Source organism: Ceratotherium simum, chromosome 1 (genome assembly GCF_057802395.1).
Source record: "Ceratotherium simum simum isolate JZ-2026a chromosome 1, ASM5780239v1, whole genome shotgun sequence".
NCBI classification, from domain to species: Eukaryota; Metazoa; Chordata; class Mammalia; order Perissodactyla; family Rhinocerotidae; genus Ceratotherium; species Ceratotherium simum.
Genome location: NC_141900.1, coordinates 55,782,110 through 55,807,048, shown reverse-complemented (window position 1 = coordinate 55,807,048; position 24,939 = coordinate 55,782,110). Strand labels below are relative to the sequence as shown.

Here is a 24,939-nt window from a genome sequence, read left to right as displayed (position 1 = left end):
TCTGTTTTATTGTTATTACATTATAATCTCAATAGATAAAAAATCAGAATATTTTTGTGAAAGAATATTAATCAAGATAGTTTTACTATTTAAAACATACCTTTTAACATTCTGAAGAATTTGTAATCAACTAAAACACTTCATCGTCTTTCTTTAATTCAAGGAACTAAATATACTCACATTCCTTTCTCCATTACTTTTTTTTTTTTCTGTAATTTCCAAATAGCTTTTTTTCTCCAATGAATATCTTTTCCATTTCTAGAAATTTTCTCTCGAAAAACATCTTAGAGCCTCTTTGATCACAAATAGATTATTATTAATTTGCTATTAATTTCTAATATTGATGCTCAGTCTTAATGCTTTAGATACTAGTATTTTTCTTTGAACCCTATCTTTTACTTTGTAATTCTCTTACTACAGAAATCTTACTATACTCTGCATTATATTCACTTCATATTTTAATTTTCCCTAGTAGATTATAAACTTCTTGACTGAAGACAGAATTTATGATCTTTGGGCCAAGTCTGGCCTGCTGCCGATTTTTTTAAAGTTTTATTGAAACACAGTCACATGCATTTGTGTACATATTGTCTATGGCTGCTTTTGTGCTACAGTGACAGAGTTGAGCAGTTGTGATAGATAGAGACTATATGGCCCACAAGCCTAATATATTTATCTAGCTGTGTAAGAAAAAGTTTGTTGATTCCTGTGTTAAACTGTTAATATTATTCCACAGCTCTTGGATGCTCTGATCCATTTTATTTTCTCTTTTTTTTGCTTTTTGTTTCAGATTGAGTAATTTCTGTTGCTCTATCTTCAGTTTCAATCATTCTTTCCTTGACTGTGTGAGTCTACTAATGAGCCCACCGAAGGGGTTCTTCATCTCTGTCACCATGTTTTATGTCTAGCCTTTTCATTTGACTCTCTCGTAGTTCCCATCTCTCTGCTGAAATCTCCATCTGTTCATACATGTTGTTCATCTTTTCTGCTAGAGCCTTTAATATATTAATCATAGTTATTTTAATTTCCATGATAACTACAACATCTAAGTCATCTCTGAATTTGGTTCTATTGTTCCTTGTCTCTTGACAGTGGGTTGTTTTCTTCTTGCTTTTTGTGAGCCTTATAATATTTCATTGATCATTATTTTGTTTATGAGTAGGACTGTAGAGACTAACAGTGGGTTGTTTTCTTCTTGCTTTTTGTGAGCCTTGTAATATTTGATTGATCATCATTTTGTTCACGGATAGGACAGTAGAGACTGAGGTAAATATTATTTATGCCTGGAAATGGGCATGCCTTTTTTCTTCTAGGCTGTTAGTGGAGTTATTATAGGCAGGAATGAGCTGGGATTGGATTTTATTGTTGCTATGGTTACCTTCACGGCACTACCTATTTCAAATTCCTCTCATGTTACCTGATACTTAGGGTGGGAGCTGGATTGCTGGAGGGTTTTTCTTAATACTCTTGCTTCATCCTCAGCTTTCAGCTTTCCCTGTGTGTCTGCACCTCAGAGAGAGTCTCTCTCCGTGTTCTTGCCCCTCCTCCAGCGGTAGAGTGCTGTTGCTTGTTTCTAGATGTGTATCAGCCTGGTTGGGGCAGGGCAGGGGAAGAGGAAGTGGTGTTCTCTGTTGTCCTGGTCTGGCCTCAGTTCTAAGCAGCTCCTATGTCCCTGCATCTCAGGGGAGTATGGGTGGGGGCAGCTTCTTAGTGGTCCTGTCCCTCCTCCAGTGGTAAGAGACCTCTACTGGTCTCAGCATAAGGCCATTTTCTGATCCTCCCTGAAAGGAAGAAGTTTCTTTTTCTTTTTCTTTCCCCACACAGCCACAATCTGTCTTCATCTCTTCCCTCAGGGTGAAAGGGTTTGCTGCTCCTTCCCCACAGGCTTTAAAACTTCTGTTCCAGGTGAGAGAAGGTGTGGCTGGATTTTCATGCCTTTCCTGCTCGGGTGGCCACTCTTCTTCAGGCTTGCACTACCAAGGGCAGCTTTCTCTGGTTGCTCTGGTCCCCTGCCTTGTCCCATTCTTCTTGTGAGTGCCTAAAGGTTTGTGAAGTAGAACTTGTGAGTGCATATGAGCTCCCCTTGTATCTACTCCCAGAGATTCTATACTCTCCTGCTTGCCCACACTTGGCTTTTAGTAATTTGTTAAAAAGTTTAGCTGAATTCTTCTTGTCCACTTGCATTGTGGCCTATCTCTCCTTAGAGGCACCTGTCTGCTCTCAGGTTTTAGGCTACTTGGTTGACCTATGACCATAGCTCCTTGCTGGAGTCATGAACAGTTATGATTTTGTAGATTACCTGGCTTTACCTTGTTTTTAGGGTGGGAGCAATGCTCTTTCCATTTTTTTAGGCCTCACTTGTACTCTTGATGTAACTCACACTTCTTTATTTTGTTGGCAGATGACCAAGCCATTATTTCTCTGTCCATTTTCATCACTTAGCCAATTTTTAGGAAGAGTTTGGCCATATCTTTGAAAAATAATATACACACACACTTTTTTCCCAATATCTCTCTGATATTTGTGACATAAATCATGTACACTTCTAAATGACTCTCAGAATACAAAGAAGTAACTACTTAGGATACTGCAAGCCACAGTAGTTGTAGATTCTCATTAAAAACCGTGGGAGTAATTTGACCATCAAGTGTTCTGAACATTATTCTAAGGTATATAATTTATTATGCTCTGACTTGTTTTGTAAAAAAAAAAAAGTATAAAATGCTTTGAGATTGCCTAGCTTTTTTGATATCTGTTCTATAAATAGGAATGTTCTTTAGAGAAGAAATGTACATCTATAAAATTTTCTTTGTTATTAATAGGATTTCAGATACAATTGAAAAAAATTCAAAGATTTAAAAATATTTTTTTAAGGAGGGTGGAATGCTAAGCAATGTGCTAATATGATCTATTATTTTCGTCAGTAAAGATAAACAGTTTCTCATTATATTTTGTTTAATTATATAGAGTTAACTAAAGATAATTATACTTTCTTCATTTAATTTTACAGTTATAATGGAGAATGGGATCTAGCTCAAAAAGCATTGGATGATATTATATACAGAGCCCAGCTAGAATTATATCCAGAGCCATTGCTGGTAGGTGCCTCACTTATGTAAATTTTGTAATTTAAAATTTCTCAATTTAGAACTACAAATTGAGAAGTCCCATTCATGGTGCATTAATATGTCATTAATACTCAGTGATTCATGCTTCTGTTATACTAGGAAAATTTTGTACTTGAAAATGTGTATATAATAAAATTTGAAAATTTCATTAGGCTAAATTTTTAGATACCTGAGTAATAGTCTTTTTAACTTCTAAGAATGTTCTCCTTAACATACTAGAGCTGCATTTATTAGTTAGCATTAGGCATTGGGAAATATAATTTAATATTTTGGAATTTTTAATTTTGTCACTTATGTATTATTTTTAACCATAAGTTTCCTTCTGAGCTCTTACTCCTTATTCTAGAGGATTTATGCATCATCTTATGAAATACCTTGGAGAAAGTATTCTTTTTTAAAACCTGTTAAAAGTTAGCATCTTGTTTTATTTAAGGGTATAATAATACATCTGTTAATATCAATCTTAAAGTATATGTTTCCTTCTTAGGTTGCTAATGCAGTAAAGGCTTCATTGCCTCAAGGTGCCATGAAATCTAATAAGGAGGGTACAAGGTGTATTCAAGTTGAAATCACACCAACTTCCTCTAGAATATCAAGAAATGCAGTAACCAGCATGTCAATAAGAGGTCATAGGTGGAAAAGACATGGTAAGAAATAAAAAACTCTTCAAATTAGAGGATTGCTGATGCTATCACATTTTTCTATGTACTTACAACTCTATAACTTGTAACTTTAGTAAATAGTATTGTAGTGGCATGGAAGAAAAAGCTGTTGGATCACCCTTAACTCCTCATTTATTATCCATACGTGACAAGGAATAAGGAAAATAGAGCCCCTTATGTTATATATATGAATGAAAATTTTTTTAAACATTGTATTGGCTTTTAAATTTCAATAGAGTAGGAGAGTAGAAAAAGGCATTATAAAATTATTTATACATTTTGGGTTTCTATTCACAACTATTTGCAAATATTCCTTAATGTTTCTGATTTCTCAACTAAAGTAAACTTGCATATTGAAGTAGAACAACTAATAGAGACTTCAATATTTTCTTCTGGACTTCCTGGTAAAGAATGCCATAGTACTGATGCAACTCTAGGCATTTCTGTTTTCTAGAAGTTAATTTCTTCCAAGATTGTTTTGATAGTTGTTCTTGACTGCCTCATTTTATTATTTAAAAATTCTATTGGAAGTTTGTTTTATTCACCATGGTCTTCTCAATGCTTTCCCATTTCTCTCCCTTCTCTTATAACTTATTTTTTATTTAATTTCTTATTCTTTTTATAACTTCCCTCCTACCTAGAGGTTATTGTTGTGGCAAGAATCAGTGTAAGAAGATGATTACTATCATCTTCCTCAGAAGGTAACCATAGAATGGGAAGCAAAAAGCCACTTCTTTGCCCCAAGCCAACATATGTATTAGGGGTAAAACAAAATCCATTCTCTGTTTACTTCTTCCTATAAATTGTGATGACAATGGTAGCTCCTTTTGGCATATTTGGTTCCAGTTGTCTCTATGGTCTCTATAGAGAAAATGCAAAAGTGAGAAGAATGAGATTATTCATTGTGAAATAGAAAGTTGATGGTGAAAACAGTTGCCATTGTTTCTGTTCAGAGAATCTAGGAGATAGTAGGTCAAAAAAGAATGATGATGAAATTTTCCAGCTTAATGATCACTTTCAGTTTTTTTCTTTTTGAAAGTAGTGTGACAATTCTTAAAAGTCCTTTAGGAAGGCATAAAAGAGGTGGTAATGTTTGCCATTAGCAGGGAGATTATGCTACTACTTAAAACATACAGTCAGAGTCTAAACACATACTTCAGTTTCTTCAGTGAAAATTATGTGACTGAATGGGACTAAATTACAGGTAGAAAGTCATTTAATTAGATATGCTGGTATCCTAGAGATCAGTTTTCTGTTTTGGCATTAATAGGTGAAAATAGGCACAGAGGCAATGAACCAGATCATATGGGTCATTGTAGCCATAATCGCTCCCAAACTACCACTACAGGAAATGTAGGAATGAATTTTAGTTCCTTTTCCACTTTCCCTACTTGCTGTTTAGGTGGACATATTGGGAACTAGGGGGAAAAATATAGGTCCTGCAGTTAAAAATGTGAAATATTGAAGTTCAGTTGTATTTGTGCATGTGTATGTGAAAAAGAGAAGGTATGTGTATGTGTCCGTGTATGCATTTAACAGAGTAAGATGTGTACTCTGCAATAAAATAGAAGCCATTTTACAGAAATATTTTATAGGAATAAATTACCAAAACAAGAGGAAAGCCTACTTGAATATATTGTATCTATTAGATTCTCACATATCTTCCAGATTCCATTTTGGCTGCCACTTGAGGGGTTGGCAATGTGTCTTAGGGCTATAACCTCATTAAAGGAATCTTCCTTATCGCCTACACTCCTACAGTTATTCAACATTCACGACCCTAACACTTGGGCAACTCCTGTTTATGGTAACAAAAAAGTCACAGATGAGGGTTTAGAGAAGAATGAACTATAAAAAGCAAGATAGGTGCATGGAGTAAGTACAGAATATAGCTTAGTCTTGTTTACCATTCTTCTGTAGTGTGAATTCCCTTTATCCAATGCACTCTAAAATATTTCTAGTCTAAGGTCCTTATCTCTACAGGTAGATTGCATTCTCTCTTTGTAGGGTAGTCTTGGCTTTCCTTCCTAAAGCAGTATTTTTCATTGTTACCCCGTTCTGCTGAATTAAAAACATTTGTTTTCTGTCTTCATGGTCCTGATTCCTACTTGAGCATATTATTGTTCTGGGCTCTTTAGCTGACACTGGCTTCTTGTGGAGAAAATAGATATCTTAGCTATAGTTCTTAAATATACAGTCACGTACTACATAACAATGTTTTGTTCAGTGGCAGACCACGTATACGGTCCCATAAGATTAGTTCCATATAGCCTAGGTGTGTAGTAGGCTGTACTAGGTTTGTGTAAGTACACTCTATGATCACACGATGACAAAATTGCCCAACGACACATTTCTCAAAACGTATCCCTGTCGTTAAGTGACGCATGACTGTATATACAATTCTCAAGTTATAAATGGATTTTTAAGTTAAATTTATACATGAATTATATTTATTATATTACATTTATATATAAATTATAACAAAATGTAATTTATTTATACATTGCAGAAACAATGTTAAAGTGCTTGTCCATTCCAGGGTGACCCACAAAAGCCTTTTAATGCCACAATGTTTCTGAAGCAGAGTCCTGTAGAATGTAGGTTTAGTTTATGACTGTGCGAAAACACATTTAGAGATCCTTTATTTGATGGAACTCTAAATGCGTTTCCTGTTCCACCTGTATCCCTACCATTCCCTTACCATACCAGCCTCTCTCCAGACTGTATCACCCAGTAGGAAGATGGAATATGCAACTTTAAGCCAGTGATGATGAGGGTTAGGGAAGGAGAAGGGACAAGAAACATGACTTTTAAGGAATATTCATTTTTTTTCTCCTTGCCTCTTTCTCTGTTACTGCCAGTGCCAAGAAAGAAGAAAGCAATTGGCCCTTTATTTTTCCTTTCCTTGGGTCTCTTGCCTATTTCTTTTCTTCTTTTATTTATGTCTTTTTAAAAAAACTGAGATATAATTGACAAATAACATTAGTTTCAGGTGTACAACCTAAGGACTCAGTGTATGTACATATTGTGAAATGATCACCACAGGTCTAGTTAACATCCGTCACCATACATAGTTACAAATTTTTTTTCTTGTGATGAGAACTTTTAAGATCTATTCTCTTAGCAACTTTCGAATATACGATGCAGTATTATAAACTATAGTCACCAAGCTGTACATTAACATCCCCGGGACTGACTTGTTGTATAATTGGAAGTTGGTACCTGTTGACCACCTTCGCCTATTCCCCACCCCCTGCCTCTGGCAACCACCAATCTATTCTCTGAATCTATGAGTTTGTGTTTTTTGTTTGTTTAGATTCCACATGTTAAGTGAGATCATACAGTATTTGTCTTTCTCTGTCTGATTTATTTCACTTAGCATAATGCCCTCATGTAGTTGCAAATGACAGGATTTTCTTCTTTTTTATGGCTGAATAATATTCCGCTATGTATATACACATACCACGTTTTCTTTATCCATTCATCCACTGATGGACATTTAGGTTGCTTCCATATTTATGTCTATTTATTGCCTCTTTCCTTTTTCTCCTTTTTTCAGCCTATCTGGGGAGAAGAGGGAGAGGTGTACATGAGGTTCTCTCATGGATGCACCCAAGCAGAGCTTTCTTTTTTTCGCTTTTTTTCTTTCCATCTCTCTTTATCATTAAGGAATGTAGATAATTAAGCCAGGCGAACATATTGGTGTGTTTGCATTTTGGAGTCACCAAAAATTACACATGCAAACAAATACATTAAATTGGAACAATTAATCACATTTATTCTTTTCTCTTATTTGTAACAGAAAAATCTCTTTATCTTTCCAGCCAAAACTTATTCATATAAGTCTTTTTAAAATTAATTTGGAACAGTTTTAATTATTTGCATTTAAAATTTTTTTTCTGAGCTCTTCTAGAATGTATTTCAGCATTCTCTGAAGCTTCACAGATCTGCCATTCTTTTCTTAAAGTTAAGAATTATCCAGAGCTTATATTTTAATGCAAAGAATTCTTTCAGAAGGTAAAAAATTACCTTAGCTTTAACATTTCCACACATTTCAGAACATGTATCTCTTGCCATGGTCTTGTTATTGTTGAATAACAACCCAAATTTCTAGAATTGTATTTTGACCAGTTTTATTATTTGCTTGGCCCTGTAGTTTTTTTAAATTAATATACTTGATTTTTTAGAGCAGTTTTAGATTCACAGCAAAATTGAGCAGGAAGTACAGAGAGTTCCCATATACCCTCTGACCACCCCCCAGCCTCCCCAACTATCAACATCCCACACCAGAGAGGCATATTTATAAGGCCCTGTAATTTTAATTTTGACCAGACAGTGCATTCTCATATTGACTAAATAGGGTGATTTTTAAAGAAAGATTGGGTTCAACTGAGGTATTATATTGGAGAGACACGTTTGACAGTAGTATATTTGCCTGAGTTTCCCTACCTTTCACTTGATTATTTTAATATTGTACTGACATGGCTTAACTTAATGTTATGTTTTCAAACTTTTTAATGACTGTATAATTCCATGTCAATACAGATGTTTGGAAAGTAAAATCACAATGTAGAATTGCTGCTTTTGACTTTTGTGTGTGAGAAAGATTCTCCCTGAGCTAACATCCGTTGCCAATCTTCCTCTTTTACTTTTTGCTTGAGGAAGATTATCCCTGAGCTAACATCTGTGCCAATCTTCCTCTATTTTGTATGTGGGTCACCGCCACAGCATCGCTTGATGAGTGGTGTATGTCCACGCCCAGGATCCGAACCTGCGAACCTGGGCTGCTGAAGCGGAGTGCACCAGACTTAATCACTACGTCACAGGGCTGGCCCAGCTTTTGACTTTTAAGGGTCTTAATTTCAGAATTAATAGCTTTATTTATGTATTGTTAATTCTTTTAAGCATATTGTGTTTCATTTAGTGTGTATTTTTTGAACCTAGATTTTCAAACCACCTACAGATTGAGGGCTATTTAGAAGTCATAATTTGAAAGTAAAATGCAATTAGAGAAGGAGAATAATGGAATAAACATTTAAAAAAATCATTAAATAAGCTAAGAGAAGAATGAGTAGATTATGACCATAACAAGAATCAAAATGAAAATACCAATAAGAAAAATAAAACAGTGAAATAATCTATTAATTTTTAAAATTAATAATAATAATGCAATTTTATTTTCTTAAATATTTATTTCCTTTAAAAAAATAAACTGAATAGCTAAAAGGAAAACAGAAAGTATTTCTTTACAATTATGCTTCAATTCTATAATCATTCTTAAATGTTGCTTCTAACGCTATTTTCATCATCTACCATTTCAGCTATAAAAGCTCTTTTTCTTTTTCTTTTTCTTTTTTTTGTGAGGAAGATCAGCCCTGAGCTAACATCCGTGCTAATCCTCCTCTTTTTGCTGAGGAAGACCGGCTCTGAGCTAACATCTATTGCCAATCCTCCTCCTTTTTTTCCCCCGAAAGCCCGAGTAGATAGTTGTATGTTGTAGTTGCACATCCTTCTAGTTGCTGTATGTGGGATGCCGCCTCAGCATGGCCAGAGAAGCGGTGCGTCGGTGTGCGCCCGGGATCCGAACCCGGGCCGCCAGTAGCGGAGCGCGCGCACTTAACCGCTAAGCCATGGGGCCGGCCCATGAGCTCTTTTTCTTAAATCCGCAAATGATTCTCTACTACTTCAAGATTTTATTATACAATCTATACTTATCTATTTCCTTGTACTTTTCCATTCTCTCTCCTCTTCCAGAGCAAATTTAATTGCTATTTTTTTGTCCCTTTCCCCCCCACCACCACCATTATGACTCACTCTTCTTCCACGTTTTAAAAAAATTATCTATACTTGGAACAATGTAACCAACTTTCCTCCTTTCTTTTAAAATAGTTGTTGAAATACCACTCCCTCGTTCTATAAAAGTTCCCTAATTAAGTTATGGTTGCAGATTATGAGTGCTTATAATTTTTGCTAACTATCTAATAAAAAGCCTTGTCTAGTGACATCCCGATTCTTTATTACTGCCCACAATTCTTTTGACTTGGGCATTTGTGAGCTCATGAGACAAGTAAGTGAAAAGCTTTTGGTATACTTTAAAGCACCACATAAAGGCTGATTGTTAATCAATTAAGAACTATTTAATTTGTTTTATTAGCTACACAATAATTGTATTCTTGATAAGTTTTTATTAGCTAGCTTGCTATTTGAATGGTCCTGTGATTGATTAGCTCTTTCATAAAACTATAAGTTTTTGAAACTTATAGTTTGAATTTTCGCAATTTGAGATAAACGTGTTTAGTTTGAGTGTAGTGTCAAACACAAAAGGATACATATGTTACATAATACTAACAGTCAGTTTAACAATTTTTTTGTCATTTCTGTAGCCCTGAAGTACAGTGCTCTAACTCTATTATCTGACATTTATATCACCATTACAGTCAGGAATTCTTTAGAATGTTGTTTTAATACCTGTTGTCTCAATTCCAAATTAACATGAAAATAGAATAAATTGAACTTATATTTCTTATTTGTATATGGTTACAACTGTTTGCAACAGGTAAGTATCAATAATAGGAGCAATACTTGTAAACTATAGATCCTTTGGATTTTGCCTACTAGTTTTGGTCCTGGTATATATTAAGTGGTTTATTTTTATAACATTGCATTTCATTATTTTGACTTAGGGGATTCAAGAGTACAAAGTTTTAAGTCGTGAAAATGAATTGAAAATAATAACTACATATATTTTAAGTCTTCTAACTTAGTAATACAAAATAAGTACCCTGAGAATTTTAGAGTATTGAATTAATTATATGGAATATTTAAATGAAAAATCAAACAAAATACAGTTTACATAGATTGAATCTAAAGAAAGTGAAGTTTCATATCGTTGCTGTAGTTTTATTGCATTTTCAGCATTGTTTGTATTTCAAAGATGCCAAGGTATTTAAATAAATTTAAATGATTATGACAAAATTCGAAGAGACCTGTGATTATATTTTTAAAAAATGATGAAAAATGTGATTTGTTTCAATTTTCTCAGTGGTTTAGTACTAACTTATTAGATGAGAAAAGAAAAAGAACAATAAAAAGATGCAATTCCTGTTGGAAAATAATTTATTTAAAACCGATTATTGGTTTTGAAAAAGTTAATAAATTTCTATCATATAGTGACATATTGATGAAACAGCACATTACTAGCTTTCTAACTGTTGCACAAATCTGAGTAATTATAAGAGGTATGTTTCAGTTAAATATTTAAAAAATAGTTATTTATAAATATTTCAAAACATTTAAGGTAGTATTTTGAGATATTGCAGAAGATAAATGTCATAAGTCTTGAGATGGAACATTTATTTTGTGAATCTGATTTTGTGACTTTATAAGAAAAGCATTTAGTTGAGGAGAAACAAAGTTGCTAATAGTTACAAAAGTGCTTTGAGAAATGCAGAAATGGTCATTTTAAACTCAAAAGTAGCAAACTTGAGAGAATTGGCTATTGGACTTTTATATCTGCAATTAGAAATTTATAATGCTTATGCTTTTATTTTAAAAGTTGTCCATACTTATTAAGGAAATTTAGGGGAAAAAACTCCTATCTGCCAGTTTCATAAAAAGGCTTAGATGATTTTAGTATCATTTTGAGAAGCTCCATTATTTTCAGATTCTAAAATGCTATTTGAGGAACAAATTTTCCTTTCCCAATACAGATGATAAAACATTCAGGCCAAAAATAAGCATTTCCTTCTGACCAAAGTTAGCATTGCATGAATTGTAACTGGCATTCTTGATATGGAACTTCATACTCATGGAGGACAAAATAAAATATTGGGAAATATTAGATGACTCAGAGGAAAATGACATATTAACCAAAAAGCTAGAATATCACATTGGTACAATGGACACATATGAACATTAGGTTTAAAGAGGAAAGACGGTAGTCTCAGAATTCTGGCTTAGCCAACTTTAGAAGAAAACAAAGTCTTAGTCTATTTCTAGGTAAAATAAAAGAAAATATTTTTCAACACAGAGAAGCAAGATATTTCAGACTTATTGGTCTTATGAGGCAAAAACACTTGTTTGTACATTATTGTGTTCCAGATTTTTTACTAAGGAGGCCTTACAAATTTTTGCTGTAGTTAAGGAAGTTGTTATTTATTGTTACTTGTTATTGAGCACTATGCCCCACGTTTTAGGAGTATTTGTAGCACATTGCACACAGAGGAAGAAATAAGCTTTTATACATAGTTTTGTAATAGATGTTGCTTACCTGTTTTTGATCTGTCTGGTTGTGAGCATCTTTAATTATCGTGCAGGATTCACCAGGTCCAGCAGCATCCATATGTTGCAATTCTTGCAGGGATTTTTTTTTTAACTTGAAACTTAAGATGACAAAAGAAGTTATTGAGAGTGACTGAATCTATCTTGATAAGGAGAATTGTATCATTTACTATACACACAACAAAAGCTAAAGATTTGACTGTTCTTTACTTGAGGAAACTGGTAATAGACTCCTAACCACCGTGCCTATAAATAAATCGTTTTGCTCCATACTGCGTTTTTCTCTGTGCCCCAGGCTGCTCTTTTCTTTTCTGGAAAGTCTACTTCCCGCTTCAGGACCCAGATTTCTAAATCTTAGCCTTCGTTTATGTCCTTGCTCAGAGTGCAGCCCTTTAACTGCCAGGTCCTTATTCTGTGTTTCTTTGGCAGCTTTGCTTTCCTCTTATCTGCCTTGCAAATTACTGGTCCAGGCTGTGGATTGTTACAGTGCTGTTTTTTCTAACCCAAGACACAACTTCATGCACGATATTTTCTATTACGCAAATGTGACTTCTGTTAATAAAAAAATGCTAAAAAAGTATGCAAATAGTTTACCTGTGTACCTGTCAATGGCTGCCCATTGCAGTCAGAACGAAATCCAAGCTCTGTACGATGGCATAGGCGGCCCTAGTGATATGACATCTTGCCTACCACTTTGACCTCACTTGAAGACCACTGTCACCCTCACTTCTAGCGCTTCCACATACTGGGCTGTTTCTGCCTTAGGGGCTTTGAACTAGTGGTTTGGGATATTTGAGCTGAGATTTGAATGATGAAAAAGTGCTAGCTTGCTTGAACTCTGTCCCTCCACATCGTTGTGTAGCCAGTGCTTTTTCATCATTCAAATCTCAGCTCAAATATCCCTTCCTCAAAGAGGTCTTCCCAGGCCACCCATCTAAAGTAGACTTTCTCCCCTACCACCCTGCTTACTCTTTCCCATTATTCTTATTTTCTTCATTGCATTTTCCACTGTCTAAAATTCTCCTGTTGACTTAATTTTCATACTACAGTGTAAGCTCTGTGAGAGCAGGGTCTTTGTCTGTCTGGTTGGCCATTGTAACCGCAGCACCTACAACAATGTCTGGCATATAATAGATGCTGAATAAATAGTAGTTGGATGCATGAATGAGTGAATTGATGGTAAAGAAATTTATAATATAGACTGAGCAATTTCTTCCTTCTTTTCTTGTTTTGTTGAAAAACAGTGTAACGACACAATAGTAAACTGTGTAGAGGGTTATTCTCTTATAATTCCAGTACTTAAAGTGTTATCATATTACAGTTTTTTTCCATATGTGTGTATGTTTTTCATAGTTATGCTCTATTTAATTTTTTTTGATATTTTGCTTCAGTTAACATTGTCAAATATTTTCCCAAGTTCTCCTAGTAAGTCCAGTTATTTTAATGGCTACGTAATACCACATTGAGTTGATATTCCATCATTTACTTAACCATTTCCTTAATATGTTAAATAATTTGTTTCTAACTTTTTGCTATTATAGATAACACTGCAATGAATAGCTAAATGAATATATGTAGCATTTTTCTTTCATTGACTAGAATAAATTATAAACATAAACTGATTGGATTAAAGAGTATGAAGTTGTTCAGGTATTTTATGACATTTAAAAATATTTATATCTTATAAATTGCAAAGGAATGTGTATGACTTTCTTTTGGGGTTTACTCCAAAGTACTTTTTGTAATTAATGTCAAAAATTGTATGATGCAGACATTTAAGGTATAGATTGTTTTAGAGCTTCAACTTATTTTATTATTTTTGCAAATAAATTTGTAAGTGCCTTGGGTCATAACCAGACTCCTTTAGACTTATAAAGTAGTCTGAGTACAGAGCTACGTAAATTCTATGAATAGATAAATTGTTCCTTTATTTAAATTGTCACTTTTACTAAACAGGGCAGCTGTAAAAAGTAAAAGCTAAAGCTAAGATAAAGAGTTTCATCTGTGACATAATGAAATAAATATCTGGGATTATAAAATTACATGAGAGAAATTACAATTTTTCATGATCAATTTTAATGATATTTGCAATTTGTTTCACCTTTTTTCCCCCTCAAAGCCAGAAGAAATTTTGTAGGGAGAAATGATTTGATCGCCTTTGAGAACCAATTTGGAAATGTCTATTAAAAGTATTCTTTAACTCTCCTCATTTTTGTATATGGAGAGAAGGTTACCTATTAATAGAGGTTATACAGATAAAATATTCTCTGAGAAGTTTCTCTTTGGATCTTTTTTGAACTTTTTGAATTATTTGAAGTCAAATGTAAGTATTGTTTTTTATAGGTATAGAACAATCATGACACCTTTTGCATAGATTTTTAAGTTCTGGGCTTTTAAACAGATTCTGTTTTCTTATGCTCTTGTATTCTCTTAAAACATCTCTTCTACAATATTCTTTTTTGTGTGTGTGAGGAAGATTGGCCCTGAGCTAACATCTTCCAATCCTCCTCTTTATGTTGAGGAAGACAGGCCCTGGGCTAACATCCATGCCAATCTTCCTCCACTTTATATGCGACGCCTGCCACAGCATGGCCTGACAAGTGGTGCGTCGGTGTGCGCCCAGGATCCAAATCGGCGAACCCTGGGCTGCCTCAGCAGAGCGCGCGCACTTAACTGCTTGCGCCACCGGGCTGGCCCTCTATAATATTCTTAAAGAAAGAATTAACTTCCTCTCCTTAGCTATGTATGTTATCCTCTAGATAATAGACTAGAAGAACTAGAGTTTAAAAAAATTTTTTTGAGGGCCGGCCCCATGGCTTGGCGGTTAAGTGCGCGCGCTCCACTGCTGGCGGCCCGGGTTCACATCCCGGGCGCGCACCGACGCACGGCTTCTCCGGCCATGCTGAGGCCGCGTCCCACATACAGCAACTAGAGGGATGTGCAGCTATGACATACAACTATCTACTGGGGCTTTGGGGGGAAAAATAAATAAATAAAATCTTTAAAAAAAAAAAATTTTTTTTGACATTACTAAGCATTTTATTAAACTTACATTTAGAGGTGGCTACTTCACTTTTCCAAAACAAAGAGCCTTTGCTTTCCTCTGCCATCTAAAAATTCTTATTAGCATAAGCTGTATATTATTTATTCCTTTTACCAAGTCAAGTAACACATTCCCAGCTTACCTTTTTTGTGTCTTCTGCATGTTTTTCCATCTTTATTTATTTTAATAATAATTTCATCTCATAACAGAAGATTCATTCACTTCTTCAAACAAATATTTATTGGGCACCTACTCTATGCAAGCTGCTTTCCCAGGTACTAGGTATACAGCAGTGACCCAACGAAAATCCCTGTCCTCACGGAACTTACATCTAATAGACAAGATAAATAAATAATTGTAGGTCAGGGAGTGATTAAATGCTAAGAAGAAACAAAGTAGAGAAGAGGATATATGAAATATGAGGAATATTGAAACTTGATGGGATGATCAGGGAAGGCTTCACTGAGAAGGAAATTTTTGAGAAAAGAGCTAAGGGAAGTAAAGAGGTGAGCCATGTAGCTATGTGGGAAGAGCATTCCAGGCCTAGGGAACAGCAAGACCAGGAAGAAGTTGTGTGTGTGGGGTGGGGTCACCAAGTTATACGGGGGAAGAAGTTGGAGAAATAGGAGAGAGCAACATCATGTAGTGTGTTTGTTTGAGTTCCGTAATTATCTTTCTTTATTCTATGATTTTCCTGAGAATTATATTTCTGTTCTTTCTAGCTCTGTACAGAATTACATGCTTTTCTTTTTATGAATTTACTTTAATAAGCAGTTAAAAAATTTGCCATTTTTACCATTTTTGTGTGATCACATACACAAGTTAGTCAAAGATTTGTGCTTGTGGAAAAACATATGATGTCTTTTTTCTACTTGCTATTTAATTTCATGATTAAAAAAATTTAATATCATTGTTTCTTGGGCTGCAGATCTTTACTACTATCCCAGTAAAAGTGATTAGCAATCCAGTTGCCTAGTGCTACTTTACATAATATTTGTCTTGTCATTTTCTAGTTTTTCTCGCAAAATTCTAAATTTTCACCCTGGCAGCACAGTTTTAAATGAATAATTTTCAATGGCATTTTTTAAAAAGTAAATCCAACTTAAAAAAAATAAACTAACCTTGAGAGTTATGCCTTGTTTAGGTTTTCTTAGAGACTTTTATTTTCTCTTGCTCTCTGTTCAGCCAAAGTAAATTATTTGCTTTCCATGAAATGACCAGGAATCTAAGCAGATAAGTTAAACCAATTGAAGAATGTCAGAGGCTGTTTAACTCAAATTGACTTTAATGAATTGATGAGTTAGAATTTATAGTATGTTAGAATGGGCATTTGAAATCAAAAGATTTTGCTGCTTAGCTCCCTCACTGAATAGTTGTGAAGCTCTTTCTGAACTTCAGTTTTCTTGCCTGTAAACGGAAGTCAAATTGCCTACTTCAGAGGCTCACCAACACATTGTTTTGAGAATATGATTGAATAATATATGGGAACAATCTCAAAAATGTAAGTAGTGTTGTTTTCTATTCTGTTAGACCACTTATGCTTATCTTTTAAAATTTTGTTAAATTTTAACATTCATTGGCTTTGTTACGTCTAGATAATGTTAACAGTTTATAATTTTTTTTGACTAATGGTCCCTTTAATAGATCTTTTGTGAAACTGCTCTTACAATGTAGTTGGACAAGTCTTGGTTGTCACCCAGCGGTGCTGTGGTGACTTTACTCTCAGTTGCGGTGGCCTCTGGCATTTACCTCAATTAGATTTTACTTGCCCTCGCTTTGAAGACAGCTGTTAGCAACACGGAATGGTGGGTAGTACCTAGAAGCAGCAGTGGGATACTACCTCACCAACCTGCTTTGGCCTGTTTGGAAATAAAAATTTCATTTAGAGAACCTTCAGTCAAAACTTTATGAAACACTAAGTATATGGGAAATTATTATACCAGCACATTGGCCCACCAGCCCAGGGCAACGTGAAGCTGTGAGGAGCTCTAGAAGTGCATATTGCTGCAAGGTCTGGAGTACCCAAGGCATCCATAATAACTTTTGTTTTAAGTTTTCGAAATTTGAAAGAATCAGAATAGAGCAATGCTTCTCAAACTTTGCTGCATATTAGTCTCCCAGGAGTTTGTAAAAACCCCAGTGCCCAGGTCATACCTCATACTAATTAAATTAAAATGTCTAGAGTGAGAGCCAGGCATCAGTTCTTAAAGATGCCCAGGTGGTATCAATGTGCAGCAATGTTTGAGACCCACAGGAATACATGGCTCTGGCCTCCATTCTTTTACTACCCATTACTGTTTCACATGCTTTAGCACCATTAGTGTGAGCTTGATAATCCTTTCAGGAAAAACATTTGAAAGTAGTAGGTAATGTCCCTCAAGCAAATTTGTGGTCTACATTTTTTAAGAGTATGTACTGTTTTACATAGTCTTATGTTGTTTTGAACTTTAACTTTCATTAATGTCCATGGTAGATATGTTCATGTTATTTTTTCCCACTTATTACAGATATTTCCTTGACAACTTTAAATAAAACCATGCTTTTGTGATTTAAGACACTGAATAAAATGTCTACAAGTATTAACTAGTTAGGAATTTCATTCCCTTTTTTTGTTGTTGTGAGGAAGATCAGCCCTGAGCTAACATCCATGCCAATCCTCCTCTTTTTTTTGCTGAGGAAGACTGGCCCTGGGCTAACATCTGTGCCCATCTTCCTCCACTTTATATGGGACGCCGCCACAGCATGGCTTGACAAGTGCGTGGTACGCACCCGGGATCCGAACCTGGGCCGCCAGCAGCGGAGCGCGCGCACTTAACCACTACGAACCACTATGCCACGGGGCCGGCCCCAGGAATTTCATTCCTTTGTTTTGATTACAATGGCCGTTTTCAGAATAAAGGACCAACAGCCATTTTGTTTTTCCAAATCCATTTTTATTTTTCTCCGGTTTAGTAATAAACTGTTACAAGCTGGCCTAAATTTATGAAATTAGTATGAGCCTGAAGGAATAGACTGTTTAATTATATCACAGCCGCATTAATATTTACTAATACAGAAGATGATTGGTGAGTGAAACAAATACTATACCTGTAGCATTACTAACCATGTCATAAGGGAATAAGTAGTTTTCCGGTATGGTGGTTTAAGTCAGCCTCAATGTAATCTAATAAAAAATAGAATTTTAAGTGTGCAAGAGGAATTCCTGAGTGGCTTGTTTTCTCATGTTGACAAGAGCTAGAGTTTTGGCTGTACATCCTTGAGCATTTGCCTAAGGCTTGACATAAGTTCAAGTGGTCACAATATTATCTTAAAAACAATAGAAATTCTATTTTGATTTATAAAAAAATTTCTGTTTCATAGTCCCTGTCAACTGTGTGTGTGAAAAAATGCAGAACATGAATTGATGCTCTGTGAGTTTTTTCATTGTCATTTAAAATTGAAGAACATGACCCTATTGTCTCCAGTGCTGTCAAAGTATTGTAAATTATGGAAATTTTACAATGCAAATATTCGGCTTAACTCATAACATTTAGTCATCCAATTTTTGTTTTGGATATTTTGTTTTTCTTGTTTTGCATTTTTATTTTGTTTTGTTTTCAGCCATCATTATGTCTTATCATCTTCAATTCTAGAGCAACCTGACAACAATAATGATACTACTGAATTGGGCATCCTTGTCATTCCTGAGATTAGTGTCACAAATGTGGCCGGAGAGAGAACCGGGAATGGGGAAAAAGGCAGAACACTAGGAGAGATTGATGCTCAGCATATACAGGGTGTACAGGAAACAGCCACAGATCCTAGAACTGAGAGCAAAGGCTTGCCAGAGATCAGGAGGCAAAAATCTGTAAGAAAAATGATGGAGGATGGAATAAACTCACCTGGCAGAGTGCAGTTTTAGCAGAGCACTTTATAGCTGCACTCCAAGGTATCTCATGGCAAAGGGCCACTGCTGCATGTTTCAAGCAACAGTTGCACAGTTACAGAAATTTTGCATGTCACCTAATAATCAAAATGCATGAATTATGCACCACAATTTCTCAATGACTCTTAATGCTCTTTGGAATGGTCATACCTATATTGTCACTGAGTAAATGTTGTGAAAACTGAGGCAGAAAATTGCTTCCAAAATAATTTTCTGCTTATGTTTTGAGATCTAAAATTACTCTTTCATCTGTGTATTTTTGCCATCTTTGATATGAAGGATAATGTATATAGAATTTTAAGTTTGAACTTGAATACTTAATGTTCTATATTTTTTTATCTTAGTAAAATCTAAAATGTAGAATGCAACCTTTTTAAAAAAAATCTTTAAAATATTTATTACCACTTTTTAAGAAGTTCCTTAGTAAGACCTTTGATTTTATATTCTTTGCTACTGGGGGAGAGTTTACCCCTAGTTTTACTGTGTGATATTTTTCCTGATTGTTTCTGATCTTTTGCATGAATAGTAAGAGAACTCTCTGAAAACACAATGGGGTATGGTTTATGGCATGCTTTTTGTTTAATACACTCTAAATTACTCTTATTTAATTACAATGAACTATTTTTGACATTTTATAGAATGTTTTGATTTATCCTTTGATTTTGGTCTATAATCTGTTGCTTTATGTAATTATGCTAAAGTTTAATTTATTTAAAGTATAATTGATTTGGTATTGATCATGAAAAAAATTACTTAAAATACTTAATGTTAATTAATCTTTGTTATTTCTTTGTTTAGGAAATACAGAATTAACAGGTCAAGAAGAATTGATGGAGATATCTGAAGTTGACGAGGGATTTTATTCCAGGGCTGCGTCTAATACCAGCCAGTCGGGTTTATCAAACAGTAATCACAATTCTAGTAACAAGACAAGTGTAGGAAAGACTCAGAGACGGTCAGGAGGAAGCAAAACTGGAGGAAAAGAGAAAGAAACTGCAGGGGAGTCTTGCAAAGATCACTTTGCTCGAAAACAAACTCAGAGAGCCCAAAGTGAGAATCTTGAGCTTCTGTCTTTGAAGAGACTTACGTTAACAACCAGCCAATCCCTGCCTAAACCTAGTAGCCATGGTTTGGCTAAGACGGCCACAACTGTATTTAGTAAATCCTTTGAACAAGTCAGTGGTGTCACAGTCCCACATAACCCATCACCTGCTGTTGGCTCTGGGACTGGGACAGATGCCAATAGGTTTTCTGCTTGTAGTCTCCAAGAAGAAAAGCTTATTTATGTTTCTGAAAGGACTGAACTTCCAACAAAGCATCAACCAGGTCCGCAGAGACCTCCTAGTATTAGCATTACTCTGTCTACAGATTAATTTGTAGTCATTTTCTTATGTAACCAGTGAATCTGGAAATACGACTGCTTCTTTGTGAAAGTGCCCAGGGCCTTTCATTCCTGTTCCTGACAGGAACCCTGATGGCTTAAAGTCTGACGCTACTTTGACTTTATGAAGGGAATAATGTCTAGGTGGCAGTAAGTTGAAATAGTGGTTTTGTTATTCCCCTTGATTTGAGTCTTTTTTCTTTATTGGTTTCTGTTGCCCTAAGATTGTCAGTGTGACAATACATTTTGGCAGATTGTCATATCAGATTGGTTACATCTCATGTGAGGTTGTTAGTTTTTTTTTTTTTTTTCTTTTTTAATAACTCCTATTTTGGTAGTGTATGTTGGGCCTTCAGAGTAAAAGGGAATCTCCATGTATGGGAACTGTTTTTTAAAGGACAAGGCAGAGGTGTAACTCCAGGAATTCTACAGCTGGCTGTTCCGCAAGCCAGTCTGAAAATCAGGCATGTGAAAAAGCAAAAATGATGTGTATGGAAAGTCCCTGATAAAAATGTTTGTAACCAGATTATCTTTAAGATCAGTAGAATAGTTTATATAAAGCACTGGAAAATGCCTGGTAACTCAGTATGTAGATTATTATATGATTCCAGAGGATGAATAGATGGATTTCTGTTGTTATCTTTGGAACATTTTTATATCAAAAATCAGATTGCTAGTAGATGTGTTGTTTTGAAGTGTTTGATCTGGATTGAGCAGGTAAAAATCCCTTTCAATTCTTAAGATGTAATAGGCCATAAAGCTGACTTACCCTGCTGGTTGGCTTCAGAAATCCTAATTAGTTTGGATTCCTATAATTCAGAGCACACATCACTGAAGACTTCCTGGAAATCGTTGTAAACCTTGCAACACAGCTCTCAAGATGCCAGTGTCAACCATGTAATATTGAATTGTTTGTCTGCAAATGAAGGAAATTAGGTAATTTTTTCATCTATAAAATGTCATGAAAGAAAATAAAGATAGTGAAATATGGACAAAGGACAATTATGTATTAACTAATTTAGGGTTATTTATGTTTGTGTTCTTAAATTTAAAATGATAAAATATGGAAAAATCTAAATGTGTTTCTTGTTTTGTGAACAGGCCTATTTTAAATGTTCTTCTTATGACAGAAAGAATAATCAATGTAGTTACCCCCAATCAAAAAATAAAAATAAAAAAGACAATATGGCAGAAAAGCTAAACAAACTTGTATGTAGCTATAGAGAACTATGTGACCTCTAGATCAACGTACAAGTTTGGTGTTTGCTAGTGGTGGTCATCTCAGCTATGGTTGAGGTTCCCTGAAAATCAAGAATACGTAGGTAATAATTCAGAGTGAGAGAGAAAGCAGGGCTGAGGAGGAGAGTAAGTTAACTGGGGAGGAAGGCCTAGGGGGCTGTCCACTTGGTCTCTTTCACTGTTACTACATGATGGTTTCCTTATTCACGGTCCCTAGCTATGGTCACACAGAGAAAATGCTAGTTTTCCTCTGGTACCTGCTTATGAAGAGCTCAAATATGTGAAAAATTTGTATGTCTTGAAGAGTGCTAAAGCATGTACACTATGAATGTAGTTTTGACCATAACTGCTTTGGCTACCATTTTAAATCTAATTCTTCAAAAAACATGAGCTAATTTTCATTCATTAACCCTGAATAGAATATGACTTTTAACATAAGTGAATTTGATTTTTTTAGTTCCAGTGATAAAAATGGAATAAGATCTACTAGCATAAATTGTAGCAAAAAAAAAAGTAAGGCAACCAGACAGTGAAAGTTGATGTAGTATTAATTTAATAGGAATCCTGTGTACAATTTAAAATATTTGTAAAATGTCACTGTGAATTTCCTATTGTCTTTTTATAATCCTTTAACAAAGAATTTCCCCTAGGCATAGCTACTAACAGTATTAATAGTCTTAGCTAATTTAAAAGATTGGCATTTTAAGCAAGTTAAGGTGCTTAGGAAACATTGTAGAGTAAGTTTGAGGAAACATTAGCTGGCACGAGTGAGAGACCAGATTTTAATGTTTAACCACTGTAATGGAACCTCATTTTGGTAATATTCTAGATCATTGCTATTCCTGTGGTCTGAGGACCAGTAGGTAGCATTGGCGTCACCTGGCATCTTGTTAAAAATGCAGAATTTCAGAGCCACCCCAGATCTGCTGAATCATAATCTGCATTTTAACAAGATCCTCAAGTGATTTTTATGCACATTATTGTTTAAGAAGAGAGTATCAAAGTCCAAGCAAATCACTTACCTAATATTTAGAATTCTCAGTGGTCTCACAACCCTAGATCAAATGTTAGATATTAGATCATTGTAGTTGTCATTGTTTTTAACAGCTAATTAATTTCTTAATAGTGTCAATGATACTTCTTAAGTCCTCTAATTCTAAATTTTTAATGATTCTTATTTATTTTTACAATAAAAATGTAACATTTTGTATTTTTCTTGTTAACCATAAATGGAATCAAAGCTTGTAAATGCCTACAATTTTAAGTATGAAAGGGGTACTACCCTTGTACACAGTGAACAACAAATCTGCATGTGTATATTCTTTTAAAAACTCTGAAGGCTTACTCAGTGGAGCAGCTCTGAATTTTTGCTCCAAGTAATTTACACCAGTTGATTTTCTGGAGTGTGGAGTTATCTTAACAGTAAAATTATTTTTTTGGTACCTTTGATACTATGTCAAATAAGGATTATACATTTGAAAATTTTTATAGCAATTATAAATTTTGGATAATACTTACTATGGTAATAATTGTAATTATCCCTACTACTCTCTTTCCACTCATCTTTCCAAATTTGAAGGTTAGGGTGGCTTTTGTAGGTCATTTTCTCATGAAGAGGCTGATGTGACCATTTAGTCACAGACTGCCTATACATTCAGAATAGTCCCTTTTATCACAAGAAGGATTCTGCACAAAATCAGGGTCTTGTACCCCATAGCTCACAGGATCTGAGCAGAAGTTTTGGCTCTATTCCACACTTTAAACCTCTAGAAATTCTTGAAATTACCCAACCTCTTGTTCTTCAAATACCCAGCTGTCTGGGGTATTCTAGTGAAGCTGGATCCCAGAATTTGCCTTTTGAAATCCAAGTGGGGAGAGAAACGAAGTAGACTTTTCAGGGGAGTGTCCCAGAGGACCCAGGGCAAGTGAGTACCCTGTAATTCCTTGTACAGCATCATGGAACTTTTTAAGGCAGCTCTGTAGACTTGAAGAGCAGCAATTCTCAATTCTTAAATGATGGCAAATTGTGTTTTGAAAAAGCAAGATTTCATTGCCCTTTTCAATTATGGAGCAACTGTTTAGCAAACATTACTCATTTAAAAACAAAAAGTTGAATTGAAGGGAAATATATTTTTAAACCAAAATAGATAAAAATGATCCCAGTTTTAAGGGATTTTGGCTATTTTGGAAGAATAAAAATGTTAAAACTTGTACATTTGAATTATAGAAACAAACGTACTCTGAGACATAATTTTAAACAAATGTTTAAAATAAGGCTGTTTAACACTTGAGTCTCTAGGCACGATAAATCTACATTTTATTAAAGGGAAGCACATCAAGGAAATATAGATGTTAAATAATGTAACTGAAAAAATATTTTTAAGAAGCCATTTAAAAAGAAGAATAATTTGATGGGTAGTTAAATTAAGCATTGTAGATAGAAATTAATGTATAATAATGTCTTCCCAATCTTTGGATAAAATTAAAACTCACTAGTCCTTTAATTAGCATGAATTTATACTTTTAGATTTGTTGCTTAGTAAAATTATACTCAGTACTTTGAGTTATTCACATTTATGTTTAATACTGTTAAATTCTTCATCAGAGTACATAAATACGTTGTCTTCTATACTTTGTAATTTGTGCATATCTAAAGAGACTAGCAGTGAACATTTTGGAAGATGTTTTTGTGTTTTTTTATAGTAGAGTTCTAGAGTATCTGTCTTGATATGAAGTTTCTACTGGTAAACTCAAGATCCTCTTTTGCACACTGTTGCTTTCTCTTATGTGCAGTTTATTGTGTACCTCTTATCTTTGCTTCTAATCGTGTAGTGATACTAATCTTTTCATAGTAGATATACTTGTTTCTAATTGTGTTCCTAGAGTTTACATTCCTAAAGGATAAACTATGACTTTGGATATTTTTATGTGCTCTCTACCTTTTTATGGCTATGGAAATAAACTGGAGTTTAGTTTTTCAAGTTTTGTATGTTTGTGTAAATGTTCTCCATATGCAATACTTATACAGCAGTGTTGCCTCTTGTTTTATTGAAATAAAAATTGAAAAAATATTTTTTTCCAGATCATTTTACTCATTAAAAAATCATCATAAAATTTTGCAGAAGTCATGATGTAGAGGAAGAAAGTAAGGGAGGAAGACTTAGGTGACTTGAGCCATTGAGAGCTTTGGGGAGTAAGCCGTAGGACAATGACATCTCGTTCCTGGCTTTATGTTTTACATGGCCTAAGGATGAGGAGTATGACAGGCCCATTAATGTCCA

The 24,939-nt window shown here is 34.6% G+C and overlaps 1 protein-coding gene and 1 long non-coding RNA gene across 3 annotated transcripts in view; one reads left to right on the top strand and one right to left on the bottom strand.

The window, feature by feature from the left end:
- Positions 1-24,738, top strand: part of HYCC1 (hyccin PI4KA lipid kinase complex subunit 1) — a 93,238-nt gene extending 68,500 nt beyond the window's left edge. The window contains exons 9-12 of one of the 2 annotated variants that reach the window (XM_014786410.2): positions 3,011-3,098; positions 3,616-3,775; positions 18,746-19,041; positions 19,837-19,978. In XM_014786410.2, the coding sequence (XP_014641896.1) occupies positions 3,011-3,098; positions 3,616-3,775; positions 18,746-19,014 (517 nt within the window). In that variant the 3' untranslated portion in view covers positions 19,015-19,041; positions 19,837-19,978. Of the gene's footprint in view, positions 1-3,010; positions 3,099-3,615; positions 3,776-18,745; positions 19,042-19,836 lie in introns of both variants that reach the window. The other variant, XM_004418928.2, reaches the window with a different exon arrangement.
- Positions 7,183-16,317, bottom strand: LOC147918210 (uncharacterized). Its single transcript, XR_015551616.1, has 3 exons — positions 16,235-16,317; positions 12,060-12,171; positions 7,183-7,354 (listed from the first exon to the last, which is right to left on the bottom strand). It is a non-coding gene; the product is annotated as an uncharacterized LOC147918210 (long non-coding RNA).
- Positions 24,739-24,939: the final 201 nt, after the last annotated feature.